This window comes from Nyctereutes procyonoides, unplaced genomic scaffold, assembly GCF_905146905.1.
Source record: "Nyctereutes procyonoides isolate TBG_1078 unplaced genomic scaffold, NYPRO_anot_genome, whole genome shotgun sequence".
In the NCBI taxonomy this organism is placed as follows: Eukaryota; Metazoa; Chordata; class Mammalia; order Carnivora; family Canidae; genus Nyctereutes; species Nyctereutes procyonoides.
In genome coordinates, this window is record NW_026575159.1 from 3870162 (window position 1) to 3892152 (window position 21991).

The 21991-nt window shown below is 44.2% G+C and overlaps 1 protein-coding gene across 1 annotated transcript in view; it reads right to left on the reverse strand.

Annotated features, from left to right (window-relative positions):
- Positions 1-21680, reverse strand: part of RSPO2 (R-spondin 2) — a 145121-nt gene extending 123441 nt beyond the window's left edge. The window contains exons 1-2 of the mRNA XM_055314213.1: positions 21532-21680; positions 20881-21144 (exon numbers count right to left, since the gene is read on the reverse strand). Coding sequence (XP_055170188.1) covers positions 20881-20974 — 94 coding nt within the window. The 5' untranslated portion in view covers positions 20975-21144; positions 21532-21680. The remainder of the gene's footprint in view (positions 1-20880; positions 21145-21531) is intronic.
- Positions 21681-21991: the final 311 nt, after the last annotated feature.

Genomic DNA, 21991 nt, shown 5'->3' on the forward strand with positions numbered 1-21991 from the left:
TTACGCCCTGGGCCAAAGGCAGGGGCCAGACCACTGAGCCACCCAGGGATCCCCCTTACCAACAATTTTAAGCGAACGTCCCCCGCTATTCCTCAGCGCCGGCTCAATGCCAGCTCTATACAAGCCACACATTTTCTCTAATTCCTACGGAGTTTGGAAGTACCTAGGGGTTCGCTGGAATTAGGATGCATTTTTTTAAACATTTTTTGATTTTTTTTTAATTTTTTTATTTATGATAGTCACAGAGAGAGGCAGGCGCCAAACCGCTGCGCCACCCAGGGATCCCTAGGATGTATTTTTAAGAGACACTATTTTAGGGAATCTTTCAAAATACTGAATGGACTTTATTAGAGGCCTTCTTGTGGTGGCAGCTAGGAGCAAGGAGCCACCCCCGTCAGCAAGGGGGCAAGAGAGTCCCGCGGGAAGGGGGGGCGCGCACCCTGCTCCCCGGCGCCCCGCTGGCCCGGCCCCGCCCCCAGGCTGGGTGCTCTACTCTGGAACCCAGGGCTACTGAAGAGGTGGGAGGATTTTTGGAAAAAAGAATGTAACTATGAATTTTATTGTTGAAAGAATTCTTGGGTCTATTTAATCTAAACCTTTTATTTTAAATAGGCAGTCTGATCAAAGGGTGAAGTTCTCGCTCTCTCTGTGTGCTCCTGTGTGTGTGTGTGTGTGTGTGTGTGTCCTCCTGTGTGTGAGTGTGTGTGTGTCCTCCTGTGTGCGAGTGAGTGTGTGTCCTCCTGTGTGCGAGTGAGTGTGTGTCCTCCTGTGTGCGAGTGAGTGTGTGTCCTCCTGTGTGCGAGTGAGTGTGTGTCCTCCTCTGTGTGTGTGTGTGTGTGTGTCCTCCTCTGTGTGAGTGTGTGTGTGTCCTCCTCTGTGTGAGTGTGTGTGTGTCCTCCTCTGTGTGAGTGTGTGTGTGTCCTCCTCTGTGTGAGTGTGTGTGTGTCCTCCTCTGTGTGAGTGTGTGTGTGTCCTCCTCTGTGTGAGTGTGTGTGTGTCCTCCTCTGTGTGTGTGTGTGTGTCCTCCTCTGTGTGTGTGTGTGTGTCCTCCTCTGTGTGTGTGTGTGTCCTCCTCTGTGTGTGTGTTCTTTATGTGTGTGTGTGTCCTCTCTCTCTCTGGGTCCTTCTCTCTCTCTCTCTCTCTCTCTCTCTCTCTCTCTCTCTCTGGGTCCTTCTGTGTGTGTCCCTCTCTCTGTGTGTCCCTCTCTCTCTGTTCTGCACTTGAATGTGTGCATATACAGGCAAGAGCACATCACAAACATAGGAAGCACGTCTTGAAAGTCACTCACGCTTCTGCTGCTATGGCCTAGGCTATTTTAGTTTGCAGCTTTCAGCCCGTAATATGATTAAATTCATAATGGTTTAATTTCATGAAATTATGGTCCTTTTGGGTTAGTGGTTCTCAACGCTAACTCAAATTTAAAAAATAAAAAAAGAAGAAAACAAAACCTAAGGGGGATTCCCTGCCCAACTGGAAGGAAATGGCCCAGGTGGGGCCTGGGTTCACTATTTTTAAATGTTCCCCAGTGCAGCCCGGGCGGCAAAGCATTGTCCTAGGCAAGGGGAAATAAAAGATATTTTTTTTCAAAAAAAAAAAAAAAAATGTGTGTTCCTGTGTGTGTGTGTCCTTCTGTGTGTCTCCGTGTGTGTGTCCTTCTGTGTGTCTCCGTGTGTGTGTGTGTGTGTCCCCCTTCTCTGTGTCTCCGTGTGTGTGTGTGTGTGTCCCCCTTCTCTGTGTCTCCGTGTGTGTGTGTGTGTGTGTCCCCCTTCTCTGTGTCTCCGTGTGTGTGTGTGTGTGTGTCCCCCTTCTGTGTCTCCGTGTGTGTGTGTGTGTCCCCCTTCTCTGTGTCTCCGTGTGTGTGTGTGTGTCCCCCTTCTCTGTGTCTCCGTGTGTGTGTGTGTCCCCCTTCTCTGTGTCTCCGTGTGTGTGTGTGTGTGTCCCCCTTCTCTGTGTCTCCGTGTGTGTGTGTGTGTGTCCCCCTTCTCTGTGTCTCCGTGTGTGTGTGTGTGTCCCCCTTCTCTGTGTCTCCGTGTGTGTGTGTGTGTCCCCCTTCTCTGTGTCTCCGTGTGTGTGTGTGTGTCCCCCTTCTGTGTCTCCGTGTGTGTGTGTGTGTCCCCCTTCTGTGTCTCCGTGTGTGTGTGTGTCCCCCTTCTCTGTGTCTCCGTGTGTGTGTGTGTCCCCCTTCTCTGTGTCTCCGTGTGTGTGTGTGTCCCCCTTCTCTGTGTGTGTGTGTGTCCCCCTTCTCTGTGTGTGTGTGTGTCCCCCTTCTCTGTGTGTGTGTGTGTCCCCCTTCTCTGTGTGTGTGTGTGTCCCCCTTCTCTGTGTGTGTGTGTGTCCCCCTTCTCTGTGTGTGTGTGTGTGTGTGTGTGTCCCCCTTCTCTGTGTGTGTGTGTGTGTCCCCTTCTGTGTGTGTGTGTGTGTGTCCCCTTCTGTGTGTGTGTGTGTGTGTCCCCTTCTGTGTGTGTGTGTGTGTGTGTGTCCCCTTCTGTGTGTGTGTGTGTGTGTGTCCCCTTCTGTGTGTGTGTGTGTGTGTGTGTCCCCTTCTGTGTGTGTGTGTGTGTGTGTCCCCTTCTGTGTGTGTGTGTGTGTGTGTCCCCTTCTGTGTGTGTGTGTGTGTGTGTCCCCTTCTGTGTGTGTGTGTGTGTGTGTGTCCCCTTCTGTGTGTGTGTGTGTGTGTGTCCCCTTCTGTGTGTGTGTGTGTGTGTCCCCTTCTGTGTGTGTGTGTGTGTGTCCCCTTCTGTGTGTGTGTGTGTCCCCTTCTGTGTGTGTGTGTGTCCTTCTGTGTGTGTGTGTCCTTCTGTGTGTGTGTGTCCTTCTGTGTGTGTGTGTCCTTCTGTGTGTGTGTGTCCTTCTGTGTGTGTGTGTCCTTCTCTCTGTCTCTCTCGCTCTCTCTCTCTCTCTCTCTCTCTCTCTCTCTCTCTCTCGACAGAGTGAGGAGTCCTCCTCGCTTTCTTGCTCTGTCTCTCCCTCTCTGTGTGTGCGCGCGTCTGTGTCTCTCCCTCTCCCTGCATATGTGTGTTTTGTGTCTCTCCCTGTCTCTGTGTTTCCATGTAGGTCTCTGTCCATGCATGTGTGTGTCTCCCCACCCCCGTGTCCGTGTCTGTGTGATCCCTAAGTCTGTGTGATCCCTGTGCGCATCCCTCTCTGTGTGTCTCTGTGTCTCTCTCCATGTCTCCCTGTAGATCTGTTTCTCTGTCTCTTGCTCTGTGTACCTCACTCTCCCCATGTGAGCTGGGACGGTGGGGGGGGTGTCTGTGTGTGTTGCTCTCCCCATAGCAGGGTGGGGTGGGGTTGTGTGGGTCTGTCTCTCTCTCCCTGTGGGGTGTGTGTCTCATTCTCCCCATGGGGGGGTACTTGGGGGCCTCTCCCCTGCCTCCCCTCGTCTGACACACAGTTTGTGGCAGAGCTAGTGAGGAATTGCTCATCAGGTTCATTTTGGGCAGAGAGCTGCCGACAGCCATTCCAGCCAGAGCACATACACCTTAACACTGACCTGAGAATCTAAGTAGGAATAAAGATGGCAGATTTTATGCTTTCTAGGCCTCCACCGTGTCCTGAGTCTGTATACATGGATCCTCTAATAGATCATGAAACCTGGGCCAGCTACTGCCCCAGTCCATCCTGGGGAGGACTCCTTCCTGACAGAAGGCTCCCCACAGGCTCCCCTCTTGCCTCTTCCTATCTTGGCCCCAATAATTTAACTGAAGAAAATGAAGCAAGAACACAATGTGCTTCTTTAGGTACAATGACTGGAAAAGGAGCTGGTTAGGAAAAAGAGGGGGAAGATCTTTCTAGACAGAATAAGTAACAAATGCAAAGGTCCTAAGAATATTCTTCAGAGCATTTGAGAAACAGAAAGAGCCCAATAGGACTGAGATACCAAAAGGAGAGTCAGAGATAAGCAGAAACCAGGTCACACAGAACCTTAGTCTCAGCAAGGAGTTTGGGTGTTCTTGCAGCGAAAAACTCTGAAGTATCTAAGTAGGAGAAGCAAAGGCTTTGACTTTTTTTTTAATAAGTAATCCCTCTGAGCACCCACGGGAAAAACCAACTGGAAGCCTACAAACAGGAAGGCTGTTTCAGGAAGGCAACAAATGGTCTACAAAACAGCAATAGACTTGGAAAAGGGATTCAAAAACATACTGGAAGAGGGCATATAGAATGCAAGCAAGGTATTGCTCAGAAATGAGAAATAGAAGTTTAAGCTACTAAGTGGATATTAATGTTTTGTGGAGCCAGGAAAAGAATATGCCTATTTAAATGGTGAGTTTCTCGGGGAAAAGAAGAGGCTTCTTTGGATTCAAGAGAAGTCCAACAAGGAGAGGCTTTAGAGAAAGATTTTACAGAAAGAAAGAAAAGAGGGAAAGGGGAGAGAGAATCTCAAGCACACTCCCACCGATCATGGAGCCTGATGCACGGCTCGATCCCATGACCCTAAGATCATGACCCGAGCTGAAATGAAGAGCCACTCAGGTGTCCCTCCAACATGAGGTTTTAAATTATAATTTTATATACATTATATATAAACACATATGTATTTAAAACTTTTGATTCTTATATGAAGAACCAAAAGCTCAAGGCAATAAGCATCCCAACCCACCTACCAAATTAGCATCAGTGCAATGTTCTGGAGAACAATTAGCAGTAAAATCAAAAGCCTTACCTTTCCATCTTGATGGTTAAGAGCATGGTGGAATCCAAATGCCTAGACTGAAATTTTAGCTCTAACACTTACTAGCTCTGTAAACTTATGCAAAATATTTACCTTCTATGTCTCAGATTCTCCCTCCATAAAATGACTAGCAAAATAAATCCGACCTTCAAGGTTATAGTAAGATAACATGTAGCATGAAGAACTATGGTTGGCACACAAATCAATAAATGTAATGGTTATAATATATTAATCATAAAAAATCCTGCACTTATTGTGGGGATCATTTTGTGATATATCAAAATAGTTAATAATCTCTTCCTACACCGGAAACTAGTAGGATATTGTATGTCAGGTATACTCTATTAGAAAGAAATCCTCCACGGTTGGTTGTTTTGTAAACTACTTATACAAAGAAGGTGTCAAGTCTTTACCATTTGCTTCCAGGACAAAACACCGGAATGTCTCAACAAGAAGGAGGTTTGTTACCAAAATAACTTTCAAAACCCAGTAAAAGAAAAATGGGGTCTGAAAGACATGAACTACTAGCCCTAATTAGTGGATACCACTCATTTGTTCTCTTAAAAACATACAAGCTGAAGGAGTTAAAAGAAAAAAAATAAGATCATTCTCCACCTTTTATTAGTAAGAGAAGCTCATGCATTCTAGTTGTTTTCTTGGCTTGCAATATAACTAATTTGACTCAATACTTTCTGTGCTCCTCTCACAGCACCACAAAGGGACTTCACCTGTGAGAAAGGCACACACCTACAGTGTTTAGTTCTCCCCACAGGTTTGTTCTGGTGAGCCTTGTATTAAAGGTGCTTACGTTCAAAATTTCTAGCAGACTATCTAATACCATCTCTTTCATAGGCCTTTGTGAATTAAATTTTCAACTTCACTAGACTGTTAACTGTACATATTGTAGATATCACTGAGTAATATAAAAGCTACACTAACACTAACTTGATTGGTAGCAACAAGCAAAGTTTAAATGGCTGTAGGAAAGAGTCCGTAATTAGAGCCAGCTGCAACTCCTAAGTAGGAAGTAATTTTTTTTTTTTTTTTACACAACTTAACCCACAGAAGACAGAAGCTCTAGACCCATTCTCGATACACCTGCAAAGTCAGGACTGCACAACTGCCAACAGGCCACTGATGGCTTTGGAGCACATGTTCTAAGTAGCTAGCTGCCATTCAGGTCAAGCTTTGGGGCAACTTTTAGCCTTCTCATGTGACGTCCTAGTATCCTACAACATCCAGTTGATCTCCTCAAATATTTTCCTTCCTCCCTAAGCCTTCTAGAGTGTTTAAGTAGCACAAAGTACTGTTTTTCTACCCAATGAGCCTCAGATTACACGAGGCTGAAGCTACCGTATGTTCATTCAGGAGCTTCTCTGAAAGCTGTTAGCAGAAAACATTATCAGAAGATGTCTAATAGAGTTCAGTTTTTCAGAAGGTTTGCATTTCATTCCTGTTAGCAGTAGCCAAGAGGATTGTTTTGAGGTCATTTGACCACTCATGTTTCAGTAGGCAGACACTACTGGAAGATTTCTCCTCCTCCATCTAACAGGCAACGGCCTGACAGACATTTTACTTGCTTGTAGTGAAGTTAACCCCGGGGTGAGCCAAACATGCACCAACTCCTTCCTCTGAACATTTGCAATTAAAGGGGAAGAATTAGACCTATTGCCTGCTTTTCCTGTAAAAACTGTGTTTCATAGTAACAAAGTATCTATGGTTGAAAAAGAACAGTTCTTTTAATAGAAATTTAGCTAATAAGTGTCAAAGGAATAATAACATTAGGGGAAAAAACTAATTTGTAACACCTAATGAAAGTGATGATTAAAAAAAAAAAACAATGGAAGGAACCATTAGGTGAAAGGTTAATGGGAACCTTCAAGTGGAGGGATCAGGCTGTTACCACATGAACCCAGGGATTCATCTTAGCATCACCAAGAATGGCACAACGGATGTCAAGTGCTTCCTGATGGGGTGTAGTATGATTCACATGCACCACCTGTGAAGTGTTCTAGCCGAAAGAGTGGAATCTGAATCTAATTAAATCAAGGTGAGCTTCTAGTTTACAAAAATGTGAAAGCTAAAGGAATAAGTCAAAGGACACCCCCCAACCCCATATAAGGGAGCAAGTAGAAAAATCCAGAATGTTAAGTTATTCTGCAGAAAATAGACCTGATTCCCCCCACCCCAACCCCATTAAGTCAATGGCATGGGAAGGAAGCTCTAGAATCAAAGGAACTCAAGGAACCTACCAACCAAGTACAATGCGTGGGTTTTATGTGAATGCTGATCCATACATACCAGCTATACAGAGACATCTGAGGCAGCTGAAGTTTCACTGCATACTGATTAAGAGAGGTTACCAAGGAATAGCCAATTAACCAATGTTAACGACATTGTGGTTCAGTAAGAAAATAACCATATTTGTAAGACATGCATTCAGAAATATTTAAGGTAAAATAATTGAGATTTCTTTATAAACAAGTTTTAAAAACCCTAAAGAATAAATGAAGTGTGGCAAAATCTCAGTGTTTGAATGACAAGTGTATGGACAGGTTTTATGTACCCTCTCTGCCTTTGTGTATGTTTGAAAATTTTCACATTTAAAATAGAACAGGGCACCTGAGTGGCTCAATTGGTTAAGTGTTTGCCTTTTGCTCAGGTCATGATCCCCGGGCTCTAGGATCAAGTCTGTCTCTCTCTCTCTCTCTCTCTCTCTTCCCCACATCCCCCAAATAAATAAGTAAAATTAAAAAAGTAAAATGTGAGAACATTTAAAATAATGTGCTACTAGCCCTTTATATATAGCAAAGGACTATGAATACAACAATATTAGATGCCACTCAAAAAGTGAAAGGGAACTAATTTAAAACACCTCTGACAGCAAATGCAATGTACTGTAGGACAATATGAAGATTGTAGTAATGTTCTATGAAGGGTGCTTACAGCCCTTGGAGCTCAGTTAACTTCACTAGGAAATCAGTAAAACGCATTTTTCAACTTCAGCTGAACAATAAGCCACTTTGATTCATAGTTATTTGAAAAAGAAGTAAACACCACTCAGGTGATTCTTTGGATTCATGAAGTTTCATAGAACTCCAGAAGTGAGAAAGAATTTGAGGTTTCCTAGTCCAAACCCTATAAACCATGTCTAAAGCATCTTCTCCCCAGGGAAGGAAAAGTCCACAAGTCCAGGGATACTGCTAACATCATCCTGTATGTGCAGTACATAGTCTATTAGAGGCGGGACAGCCACACACAATCATTCTACTTCTATTGCCATTAATACTAGTTAAGATATAATTAATACTAATTCCACAGGGTGTTGTGAAAATCAGGACATAAAGAACCTAAAGGCCTGGCACAGGTTAGGACTTGCTATGGATTAAAATGTGTTCCCCCAAAAGAGATGAAGTCCTAATCGCCAATACCTAAGAATGTAGAATTATTTAGAAATAGTGCCTTTGCAACTGTAATCAAGTTAACATGAGGTCTTTAGAGTGGGCTCAATCCAATATAACTGACATTTTTGTAAGAAGGAACAGAGACCAACACAGAGGGGAGACAGCCATGCAAAAATGGAGCAGAGATTGGAGTTATGCAGCCACCAGCTAAAAAACATCTGGGGCTTCCAGCAGCCTCACGGCCCCCCCCTCTGCAGTCTCAGATGGTGCATGGACCTGCTGACCCCTTAATGTTGGGCTCCTAGCTTCTCACAGAAATGTGAGCAAATTAATTTTTGGTCTTTCAAGCCACATAGTTTGTGGTACTCTTAGTTACAGCAGCCCTAGGAAATCAATACAGTATTATAGTATGTGCTGCTGATGCACTTCTAGAAAGGACATCAAGGACAGAACACTGGTGCGGACTGGAGACCCTCCTCTGCCTCATTCTTTAATCTAGGTAAATATTCCTCTTAATGTAGCCAGTTATTTTTTGCAACCGTACCACATCAAAACCTGAGGATAAGTCAAAAATCAATGATAACCCCTTGTCTCCAATATCCTAGTCCTCCATAGTTGCTTCTTTGATCTTAAGAGAAAAACTCTACATTTGTTTTCCGTTAAAATTTCATTCATAAATTCACTGTGTCATGCCCAGCCATCAGCATTCTTTTTTTAACCCATCAACTAACATTTAAATGTCCTGTCCAACTTCATGTCATGCAAAAGTATGGTTGGCAATACCAGCTGTCTTCAACTTAATCATTAGGAAAATATTGTTCCAAATGCCTGGGTGGCTCAGTCAGTTAAGTGGCTGCCTTTGGCTCAGGTCATGATCCCATGGTCCTAGGATCAAGCCCCACCGCAGGCTCCCTGCTCATGTTCTATCACTATCTTTGTCTCTCCCACTCTCAAAATCTGAAGAAGAGGAGGGGTGGGGAGGCAAGGGAGGGAAGGGGAAGAATATATGTTCCAAATAAGGAAAGAATCCTTTACCAGGTGTCCCTCAAAGTAGACAATCCATTACTTACCACTCTTTCAAATATAATTCAGTAACATTTGATCATATACCTGCATTTCCCTATCTTCCCCAAAAGGATTTAAAGCCTATTTTGCTTTCCTAAATACAACCTATTATTAACAAGTTTTTGTCAAACACTTATCTTCTAGTAAACCTATTCAAGAAAGCAAAATATTTGTATGGCATAACCCAAGCTGGCTACAGTTGCATTGAAATCTGGCTCTCTTCTAATTAAGCATTCTAGAAATTGACATCATGGTCACATAAAAATTGAGAAATAGGTCTTCTTTCCTTTTCTTAGGAATTCAGATTAAACTTCAGTATCTATAATGTTTATTACAAACATTTAAAATTATGACTCAGAGGCATGAGATACAGAATCTAATGAAGTAATTTTTAGTATTCTGCTTAGAAAGATAAAAGTCTTATAACTTGAGTCAATAGTTGTCAACAAGAATTTCTATTTAAGTACCTAGTAGAAGCCAGATGCATTACAGATGTGCTCATCATGGCTCTTACAGTTTGAATGGTCTTTAGAGGTCCCTCTACACTCAGTATAGTCACTGGCTTTATAACACTTCCAATACCCTTGGTTATAAAAATTTTAAAACACCCTGTTGTGGGAAAAAAGCAATTTCCAGAGGCTGAATACCCAAAAAGGGTCTCCTCCATTAATGGATAGTGTCCTAAATACAGCTGGTAACTTCCTAGGAGCCTCCATTTTGTCCCTAATTCCAAAAGTTAGGATAAATCACATCCTTTTTTCCACATGACAGGCCACAAGTCTTGAAAAGGGAGTGATCTTGTCCCTGCTCTGTCTTCCCCTCTCTAGGGCTCTCCCATCTCCTTAAAAACTCTCAAAACTCAACAAAAAGAGGACTACTTGAAGCTTTCTAAAGCCTTTACAACAGTTAGTATTGAGTCACTTTCAAGTCAAAAATCACTTTCAAATAGCAGTTGCAAAGGACTACTTTATTTCTGCCCAAGGGAACAGTTACATTGCACCAAATTCATAATTGTGGACAGTTTTCAAGGGACAATTTCCAAGCCCTAGGTCACTTTACAGAATAGTATTATTTAAAGGCAGGACAAAAAAAAAAATCATTCAGTCAAGAATCACATTAGCCACTGCAGGATTTATGGACCAGCATAAGTTGTGGTCAATGGCTTCCCTAACTCCACAACAAACCAACCTCAACCCACTAATCATGCTCCTGGGAACCACAGCTGTCCATTATCAAACAACATTTAGGTTTTTAAATTACTTAGTTTCCTAACTTCAACAAAGTTTCTCTATTATACAAACCTGATGGAAGGACAGTGACACAACCCATCTTTCACAGGTAGAAGGAATGCTATGGATAGAACAGCCTTAACTTCTAGCAAAACATTAAACAGATTCTAGATCCTTAAAAAAAATTTTAAGCTTGTTTGCTCATTCTGTTCACCCAATCTACAGCTGCTCTCTGCCACTTCCTTTTATCTTCGATTTGCAGAGAACACTCAAGAGTTCCCCAAAACTCCCCTATAAACCTGATCCTTAAGCACACAGAACACTTCCAAAAACAAAGAACCTCTAAAACATCAAGACTCAAGCATCAAAAATTAGCATTAATTTTAACAAAGTATTCTTCTACCTCTAAGAACTACCCAGAGAGCATGACAAGTCAAAGACCAGGATTATCTTAATTTTTAACTAGTGATGGTAAACTTGGAGCCCCAAGGGCAATTCTTCTCAATCCACTGGCTGCCAAGAGGTTTTCCATTCAGTGCAGTCTTCAAGCATCAATGATGGTAGTGAAAAACAAAATACCATAGTTACCCCAAAAGACTATGGTGGGGGAGGCAGGATGGGTATAGGATTCACACCTGGTCATAGGGATATTAATTCCATCATGATTCAAGTCAACTGAAAATTAGTGGGGGGGGGGGGTTAAATATGCAAGGTCCTAATGATGCAAATCCCTCACCATTAAAAGCCGGCTTTTATCTATAAGGCAGCGGCATTAAAACACAGCAGGTAAGGTGAACAATAAGGAGCCAGAGACTTTTTAAATCCTCCATCAGACTTCATTACATGAGGAGGAAAGAACCTTAAAAAAAATTGAATTTTCAAAATATGGGACACTTTCATTATTCTCAACAGGTAAAAATGTGAGAGATTAAAAGAAATGGACACTCTCCGTAAAGATTAAAGAATGTGGCAAACAATTAATTGGCAAGTATTAATTTGCAGTTGTTTTGGCCAACTCCAAATTTTACCAGCTGGTTCAGGTATGCACTTTATGAAAAACCTTCTTTATAAAACTAATGTTTTCCAAAGTGACTTAGAAGCTGGAATCCACCTCTAAGTTGACAGGATCTTTATCTCAGATCTTAAAACTTCGAGGTTGGTTAAGTTTGCCTTTTGGTGAGGTTTTGTCAAAAGGATTAAGGACCCAAATCAGAAATGCCCCCAGTAAGGCCGAAAGCTCTTTATTTGTTCCTTTTTTCTCCCTTTCTGTGTGGATATCAAGATGATTACAACGTTAATCTTACTAGAGAAAGCACAGGCGTTTTCTCACCTGAACCAACGGGACAAAGCAAAGTAAGCACATCCAACAGAGCATCAGAGAACAAAGCAGCAGGAAAAGAATGTAAAGTGTGCCCTCTATCGGTCTGTGAGTTCTAATTGCCAAATTGGCAAGTTGTATCCAGCAATAGGGGAGACATGAAGGCCATCCTAGTAGAAAAATTATAAGATACGCTGACCCAGCAGCAAACACCTAGCAGAGGCCCCCTTGACCTGAAGAGTGTTCAGGCTGGTTCTGACCAATCTGTGAGCCTGTTGTGCAATATATAGGAGTCCTGTCAATGCTAGCACATGTCATCAGCTGAGAAATCACAACAGCAATTTCTAAAAACCCTATATTCTGTTTTATTAATGAGGTAAAATTAGATATGAGAAGAGGGTTTTAACAAAACCCCCTTATTCTGTATATTTGGTGATTCTACAAACTTTTTAGAGGAGCAGAGAGAATTAAACATCCCTTGTCTTTGAGTAATGGATCATTAGCCAAGTAATTATTTACAGAGATAAATCTTGAGATAGTGCTTCTGATGTTCCCTCATACTGTGTAATATGTACATGGCAAATAGCTGGAAACCTACTACCTGGAAAATAAGATTTTAAAAAACAAATGTGTTTATCAATTTGGAGCAGCCATTTGGCATCAGGCTAGTTAAGAAGGTCTACCTCCTATTACTTTAACCAATGCTCCTTAACCTATTGAAGGAAACAGATGAACTATGGCCATTTTGAGACTTCAGTGAGAGCTTTAGATCCTCTCTCTATACCCTAAAAAGAAAGGTTTTGCTTTAGTTTCAGGGGGCTCACAAAAACCTTGTTTCCCTCTCTGGATCCCAAATTAAGAAACCCTGCTCAAAAGAAATGTGCTAAGTAAACTAAACTCTAAGCGCCCTTGATAGCCTTCAAGTGACAAGAACTCAAAGATCTTAAATGAATTTTAAGGGTTTTCCCCCCAAGCAACTAGGTAAGAAAGCAAACTACTTATAATTAGTTTCTCTACATTTTAACAGAAAAAGAATATTTAACAGCTTTTCTCTAATCTTGGTTATTCTAGTTATGATGGTATAACATCTACAGGAGTATACATAAAATTATACATACACACACCCCTCTACACACAGGGTGACACACACATCTGCATAACCACACACCTACAGACACACATTTGTTTTGGCTACTGGTATCCGAGAAATAAGAGGTTCCTAAAATTCATATACAAAAATCATCTTAAAACAATGATCAAAAAATTTAGCAATACAAGTATGCAAAAAAAATTTTCATAACCAGATCACACTTTCAGTCCTACACTTCAGGTACCCCCACCTATTCAGCCTTCAGTTATCAGTTAATTTATTAGCACAATTAGGAGTTGAAGTTCTGAGGCTCAGTAGAAGTCCGTGGTTCAAAGAATTCCGGAACGGTTTCAAAAGGGGATTTTTTTGAATGAACAGTTATGTTGGACACATAATGCATACAGGAGAAGCCAGGGAGTTCAGGAGGATTGCATTCTACTAGTTCTAGCTATTTTTCATTTAACTTAGTTATTGGTTTTTTGTTTTTTCGTGCTTAAGATTTTTATTTATCTATTCAATGGTGAGGGGAGCATAAGTGCGGAAGCAACAGAGGGGGAAGGAAAAGCAGACTCCCCACTGAGCAGGGAGTCTGACATAGGCTTCTATCCCAGGCCCCTGGGATCAAGACCCAAGCCAAAGGCAGACACTTAACTGACTGAGCTACCTAAGCACCCCTAACCATTTGTTCTTAATATAACATTTCACCTTCCAATGCTGTCAAACTGGTTGCATATTCTCCAAATAATGAAAGGTCAATGCTCTCCCAAAAGGCACTATACAAAAAAGGGGGAAAAACTAGGTCATCTATTGATACCTACAGACTTGTTCCTCTCACACACACCCACATTTCTCACAAATATGTCTGCACAGTTATGAGACACTAACATCACGAACACAAGAATGCAGATTGAAGGCTTTTCCTGCACAATATGGGTTATTTATATAATTGCCTTTTAGGAAGAGAAATACAACTTTTATTTCCCCCTAAATGATTATTCATATGGGCCAAGTGTTTGGGGATGAAAAATCCCTGGTTGACCCTTTCTCTATAAGTGCTTTTAAGATATAGATTAACCCCACCCCAGAATTTCCCCTTCCCTGCCCCAAGCTCTCTCTGCCAGGTGGGGTGCTCTATCATTCAAATAATAAACTAGTATACAGATACACCAACAAACACTAGTGCACTCTACGAAATTCTGAAGATTATCAGAAAAGACTTCAGAACGAAGGCTAGACTGGGGGAGGCTTTTATAGCTCAATGTTTTTGGTCTTTAAACTTTAAAGAATAGCAAATAATGAAATTATACCTACCATCTAATAATCCATACAAATGTCGACTATGCATAAAGAACTTAGAACTTTTGTTTTTTGAAACTTAAATCACCAAAATTATTTTAAGGGCAAACAAAATCTCATCATCAAGGCCTTTTTGTTTAGCCACAACTTGTAGAGAAGCACTCTGTTAGGCCTGCTTTGGGGATATAAAGATGAATCTGCCGAAGCTCTGCCCCAGAGTTTGAAATATGATAAGGATAGGGCATTTGGCAAAATAACCAGAATAAAAGGGAAAATGAGAGCACGTTTTAAGAGTTGCACAGAAGGCTAAGAAAGTTATGAGGGAATAATTGATTCTGGCTTCAGAAAAAAAAAGGCAGAAAATTCCAGGGAGTGGGTGGCTTCCTAGAGGGAGTGACTGCAGCTGAACACCATCAGATGGCTCAACAACTTAAAAGACTCAAAACACATGGTGTGCCTGGAAGTGAAGTAATCCAGTAAAGCTTACGCGTGTAGCCCTTCCAGGGTGGTGGAAAATTGGAAATGAGCTGCCACTAGGTGGTGGGGAAAGCCTTGAATGCAGCGTCAAAGAGGCTGGCACTTAGTCTGCAGTCAGTATGGAGACCCCGGGGGAGTTGGGATTTATGAACAGAAGTCAAATGATCAGATCCATGGTAGAAAAGCATTCAACAGGGCAGCCTCAAAGGATGGAGTGAAGAAATAGATGCTGGGAGAGGAGGAGTCCGTGAGGGTCTGAGCTAGGAAGTACCTTCTGGGATGGAAAGAATGAGGTGGAGATAAATATTTCCAAGGTAGATGGGCTAAGACGTATGGAACCAATGAAAGAGGCAATAAGGAGGGCAAAGGCTACAGGGAGGCTTCCCAGCTGGACTCCTACAAACCTCATGAACAGAAGAACAGCAGAGAAGACAATAGCAGTTTCAAGTTCACATGTGCATGGAACGGAGTATCAGTATATGAGGGTGCTTGGCCTATCTCTCCATAGGGCAGTAGCTGGGAAGTCAGAAGGTAATAGAACCTGAAGCTGAAAAGAAGAAAAAAAAAAAGCTTTTAAGTTGGAGCTGGTGTTGAAGGACTCTACATGGAAGTAACAGTTGAAGATACAAGGAAGAAGCCCCCAAAGGAAAGAACAGAGGAAAAGAAACACTGGTCTATACCTACTCTGAATGAGAGGACCAAATAAGAGGAATGAGCAGAATAGGGGAGGCAGAAAAAGTATGAGGTCACTAGTCAAAGGAATAGATTTTTCTTTGCAAAGGAGGGAGATCTCCAGAGGAAGCAGTCAGGGAGGACTGCAGGGAGGTTGGTAGCCTTGCAATGAGGTGAATAGAAGGAGAACACTTAAGAAAATCTTTTCAATAAAGTGGCAGATGCAAAAGCCCAGTTGTAACTGATTAAAGGAACTGAATGGAACAGGATTATCAATCAATACAAGGTAAAGGTACAAGTGAAGGAAAAGGGAAGAGATTGGAAAGCAATGGGAGGAAGAAGAAAATTAAGAATTTTAGGATTCACGGGGAGCAGCATCCTTTAAAAGAGGGTGACTGGGGCAGCCCGGGTGGCTCAGCGGTTTAGTGCTGCCTTCAGCCCAGGGCGTGATCCTGGAGACCCGGGATCGAGTCCCACATTGGGCTCCCTGCACGGAGCCTGCTTCTCCCTCTGCCTGTGTCTCTGCCTCTCTCTCACAAATAAAATCTTTAAAAAAAAAAAAAGGGAGGGGGGGTGACTGGCATGGAAAGGTCCTAGAGAAGAGAAGAACAGGTGGGGGCAGCCCTTGGGAGGAATAAAAGCATACTCTCCTTAATTATTCCCCCTCTCCCATCCCTTCCTGGTCCTGTCATCTAAGCTAAGACAAGAGAATAGGAAAGAGGACTGAAAATCCTTTTTAGTTCCAAGGATCTAATCCCCAAAGTCCTACTATCTCCAACCCCTTTCTCTCCACACGCACGAATACACATACACCTGTACACATATATATCCCTTCCTGAAGGTATGCCGAATTATATGCATTATGTGTGCTCTTCAGCATTAACTAGAACCTTCCATATTTATTCCATATAAATTCCATATTCCAAATAAAATTCCATATTTATGGAATTAAATATAATTCCATATTTAAAATTATGAAAGTGTAGGAATATAGATATGCAACACTATACCTACGATCAATCCTTGATTGCTGCAGATGAGAAAAATGGGGGGAATTGGGGGAGAAAAAAGGAAATTTAAAACTATTTTCATCCCAGGGTTTATCACCCCCTTTTAGCAAAGTAGTTATCAGGCGTTATATCAAATGATTGTCGGTCATTTATTTCCTGCACTTAGGAGGGGTAAGACTGCTTATTCCTCGGGGGCGGGAGCGGGGCGGGGGGGGGGGGGAGAGCTTAAAAGACAGTCAGTTGGAAGGAATGAAGTAAAAAGTATCCTGGGTAATCCATAAACTGGCCAGTTAGTCTTAATAAATCAAGAGGTGGTTTTGCATTAGGGAATTAGAAATGTCATTTCCAACTTGTGATTTCTGCAAAATTGGATGCTACCCAAGCTGGATTTATAAGCAGATAAAGCCAGAATTAAATGGAGGCCTGGGGGAACATCACCTATTCTGAATCACTTCTAAATTTCAGTAGAATAAAAGGTTGGTTGAGATGCAGTTTTTCAACCTCTGTGCACTGGTAAAATACTAGACAGAAAAACTCAGAGTTCTACTAGAAGAACAAAACAGCCCATTAACGGAAGAGAATATTTATATGCAAAGTTAAACATCACAGGAGATTTTCTGAAATACTCGAACTTAAAAGAAGGTAATACACAAGATGTATTTTAAAGCTTTCTCACGTAAGTGTAGGTAAATATATTTCATGTGTCATCTGTATTTCCGAAAGAAGACCAATGAGAAATAAGCTATCATTAACAGTACTTGTAAAGGTACATATCTCCAAATCTCTCCATTAAATTTTTATTTAGCCCTATAGCATTAAAGAGAAAATATTTAGTTTTTTCACCAACCTCAGTTACCAGAAACATACCACACTGTTTGTGATCAACACTTCAGTTTCACGGAAGAAGCCAAATCTAATCTTAGGGAAAATGAGAGGTTATGGAAGGAGAAGCTGAGGCTTTGCTATGGAAAAGACAAGGCAGGAAACATTTGTCATATTATGTCCCCTACCATCCAACCACTAGAAACACCAATTACATATCTGGGCCTTGCTATTTTTTTTAAGCAGTGTTATCATAGATGTTTTCATATATCCCAGTTAAAATGTAATTGGGCATATTAACAGAATGAAGGAGATAGAAAAGTTAGTCCCTTCATACTAAATTCAAGAAATCCCACAAAACATGATAAAGTTAGGATTGGTCTCCGCCTCTCAGTCCTTCATCCTGAAATGGGTCTTACAACCATTCCAAAAAAATGAAACAAGTCTACCTAGTTTACCATACAAATAAATCCTAAGTGGTTCCAAGACAGGTACAGCAGCCAGGGTTAACAGTAGCTAATAATGACCATGCTTTTGAATGAGAGGGTGGATGAGCGGGCCACCGAGTTCCAACTGTCACCGTTTAGACAAAATGTGAGTTGTCAAAGAGTTTTTCAAAAAGTTGGCATGTGCCTTTTCTCTACAGGATTTTCCTTAGTGTTTGTGCCTAAGTAAAAATTAATGAGGCATAGGCCCTATTAATGGTTATCAAATATATTTTTATTTTAGGATTTTGTTTTCTAATAAAGGGGAAGAAAGAGTGTAGACAGAGTTGTTTATGATGATCTCCCCCATACTAGGTGTGGCCAAAAGTAGGGAAGGTTGATGTTCTCTCAACCTTCTGGCTATATTTTGAAATACAACATACAGTTAAAGGATATATTTGCTCTCTATTCCAAACTGGATGCAATTGATTTTAACTGACTAAATTATCTAATCTCTGCCAAGAATTTTATTTCATTAAGAAAATGATATTATAGAGCATCTGAGATCATAGAGCAGACTAAACATAAAGCCAAAGGAGTTCAGAGAATGCTCCACAGTGAAGGTTTGATTATTTGCAGATGGAATATAGAAGGGAAAAAAAAAAATCAGCTTGCAGGCATCAGCCTAACCAATCCTGGTATCACTGCTGCCTCCACAGTAGCACAAAGCCAAGAAAATACCTGATCTTCTAAGCCACAACACTTTTTTTTAAGGTACTAATCACTTTTCTCCCTAGAAAGTAATATTTAACTGCCACTATCCAAAACAAAAGGAAAAGGGGAAATGTTGGTACCACAATAGGCTCTAGCATGTCAACTGTCACTGCTGACATGATTTGGCTAGTGGTCAAGCATTCACCAAGGAACTAATTTAAATCAATCTCCTTTGGGAAAGGCAATTGTTTGGTATGCGCAACAATTGGTGTAGAATCAATCAGTGGACGTGAGATCAATTAAAACCAGCTTAAGTTTGTGAAGAGGGACAATTCACACAACCTGAGTTAGATCTCTATTCATTTCAATACTAGCACAATACAATCCTTAAGCTTCCTTGCAAAGCAGAAAAGCTACTATCACCCTATGCTGTCTAGCCAGGCCTTCAAGTAGTTCCACTTTTAATTAAAAACACAGTATATCCTTTGTTGGCACAGATAGTGTGGTCACTTTTAAAAACCGTAGTTATTTTAGCCAGAAACTTGGAATTTGGGAAGGGACATCTGTTAAGAAAAGGGGGAAAATGCAAACTTTGATAAGAATTTGGTGGTGGTTGTTTTTAAACACAACCTTACCAATTTACACATAGTCGAAAGTGGTGGAATTTTATTAAATCGAAATCCGAAAGGTTGGTTTGGCAAAAGTGACTATTGCACACTTTAGAACTGGGTTTCTCAGTGTCAGCACTTGAGGGTAATTGCTAGGAGATTTTGCCAAAGCAGCTTTGAAATGAATAGGTTTTGTGTCAGATACCTAAGGCGGCCCAGGGCCAACCTGAGAGATGGCGCTGCCGGGAAGAGCGTGCAGTACCACTTCTGGCCGCAGGAGTGCTGCAATGCCCTCCATCAAACAGCACCGCCGGGTCAAGTTCTACCCAAACGCTTAGGGTAGATTCCGCCACGCCCGGCCACGAGGGGACAGGCAGCGGGGAGCAGGAAGACCTCACGAAGTGGCTCGGCCCGCTCATAAACAACCACTTGGCAAAGCGTCGTGGGAATTTCTATCTTTGCACAAACTCTAAGCATCTCCGTTTTTCCCCCCCAACCAAGAAGCACCTTGTGCTGTCAAGAGGAGATAAATCTTCTCCAAACACTTTTGACCACTGTGTAACCAAAAATTGCCAGATCCGAGTGTAATGCCTCAAAAGAAATTACCAAGTGGAGAAAGGAGCAGGTGGGGAGGAGGCCTGGAGGAGGAGATGGAGAAGGACGTTGTCAAGACTCCTATCAATATTAAACTTTCACGGCCTCTGGGAAGAAATTTCTCCCTAGCATTTTCATGCGAAACGATTTCTGAAAATACGCACTTTCCAAATGTCAGACGTGAGAAGAAAAAAAAAAGAGAAAAGGGGTAGACTTTTTAAACATCTGTAGCGTCAATGGGAGAGCAGAGGTTACTGCAGTCGCACACCACCGGTTATCCCGAGCTCCGGCCGCCAATCTCCAGCCCCGCGGGTAGGTGACAACAGCTTAACGAGGTCCTAAAAAGCTATGAAAAGTTAGGGAGAGAAGAGCTCTCCCCGAAATCTGGGTGCCGGGCCGAGATTCCGTAAAACGAGTTCTAAACCTATCATAGGTCGAGTGAAACTTTTATATCCCAGAGGAAAGAAAGGAAAAAAAGTCAAAATCTGTTAACTTCAAGACAAATTCTAACCGTGCACAAGTCCAAATTGCTCGAGGAAGACAGTTCCCCAGGGGCTGCTGGGCACCTTCCATGCGCGGCAATGCGCGGACTTGGTTTAAATTCCCCAGAAGAGCCTGCCTTCCCCTAAAATGCAGCTGGATTAGCTGCAGCCACAGCAGGACTCGGAAATAGGCGCACAGTAAATCTGCCTGAAAGCTAGTTCTCTGAAATCTTTCTGGAGGCTTCCACTTGCCTTCCCCGCAGCGCACACAAGTGATGGAGATTGAGGGAGCGGTTAAAAAGCCAGAAGTGAATTTCATTGGGAACAGAAAGCGTATGGAGAGAGCAAAGTCAGGCCGGTCCCCAAAACATCACTCTGCACGCCAGCGCTCCCCAGAAAACCTGCGTACAAGTTGCTGATCAGTGCAAAAAAGTTCAATAAGTCATCCCACGCAGTCTTAGGTTCCAGAGACATTAATTTTGCCCCTTCCCTATTAAATGCAGGTCCTCCACCTTGACTTGGTACCCCTCCCCAGCTCTCAACTCGCTCTCCCCCAGTCCCCCCCCACACCCACACCCACACCGCTAGGCCGTGTTCAAAGCGATCCGGGGCGCACGTGAGTGGGAAAGGTAGAGATGCGCTACAGGGAAGACGGTTAAGAGGACTGGAAAGACAAAGAAGAACAAGGAACAACGGATGCCGGATAAGAAACGGGCGCGAGAAAGAGGGGTTCAGGAGTAGAAGCGCGGCAGCGAACGGGGGTACGGCCCGCACCACTTGGCCCGGAGCGCCCGCGGGGCTCACCCGGCTCTCCGCACGTCTCGCTCCGGCTCGCAGCGCCTTCCGAGCCCAGAAAAGACCGTGTTCTGCCGAGCTCAGGGCCCAGGAGTGCAGAGCGGCGGCGCGCGGGAGCGGGGAGCGGGCAGGCGGGCACCGTGCGCCCTGCGGGGCCTCGGGAGCCCCGGCGCGACCCCACGCACCTCGCGCGGAGGAGGACTCACCTCGCTTGCTGCGTCTCCATCGGTTGCCTTGGCAGTGGCTGTAATCCATACAGTTCAGGATGATGAGGGCAAAGGAGAAGAGGCGAAACTGCATCTGGGCGGCCGGGCGGGGGAGAGGCGCCTCTCAAAGTCGGGGAACTGGAGAGCTCATCCGAGGAGCCGGCGCCCACCGCGCAGCCAAGGAAGACGCAGAGGGCGAGGGGCCACTAGCCCGGGGGCCGCGGCGGTCAGCTCGGCGCGGTCAGCATCGCTCACCCCTTGAACCTGGGAGACGAGGAGGAGAAACAGCGTGGAGGGAGCCCCGGGGAGGCAGCTGCGTCTACGCGCGTCCCAACTTAAGAAGGGGAGGGAGGGGGCGCGAACCCACCGGCGGGCACGAGCCGCGGGGCGGTTTAACCCCCAGCGCACAGCTGCCGGCGACGAGGAGGGGAAGGTGCTTTACAATCAATGAATTAGCAGCCTCTGCGCAGCTACAGGCTCCCACCCGGGGAAAGCAGGCGCGTTGCGCGGCCGGTCCCGGGAAAGGAAAGCGCTCCAAAGGCATCAAGGGCGCAGGGTTCAAGGAGCCCCCCGAGGTCCACGGTCCCACGGCGGGTAGCCGAGCGCCGCGGCCGCGGTGGCCGGGCGCGGGTCGCCTACCGTGGCACTTACGGCTCGGGCTGCGCGCGTGCCTAGGCGCGGCGCTCCATCCCCGGCCGGGGCAGCAGGTCGCCCCGCTAGCACGTGGGCTGGGGAAAAGTTTGCCGAGCGGCCCCGGGAGCGCCCGCAGCCCCCGCGGGTTGGCAGCGCGCCCCCGGCGCCCGGGGCCGGCGGGGCCCGAGCCGGAGCGGCGGGCGGGCGCGTCGGCAGCCTCGGGGATGCTGCGTCCCCGCCGGTGAGTGCGGTCCTCGGGCGACCCGCGCGACCGCACTCACTCTCGAGGTCCCTACGCAACTGTGCGGCCTCCCGGCTCCCACTCCGCAGCCCCCCGCCGCGAGGATTTCTCCCTGTCCAAGCCGTGCGAGACGGAACGGTCCCGCGAAGCCGCAGGGATGTGGCGAGCGCACTTTCCGACGGAGATGCAGCCCGGCGGGGCTCGGGATGCTTCTATAAGTAGGTGGTGCTGTGGTCC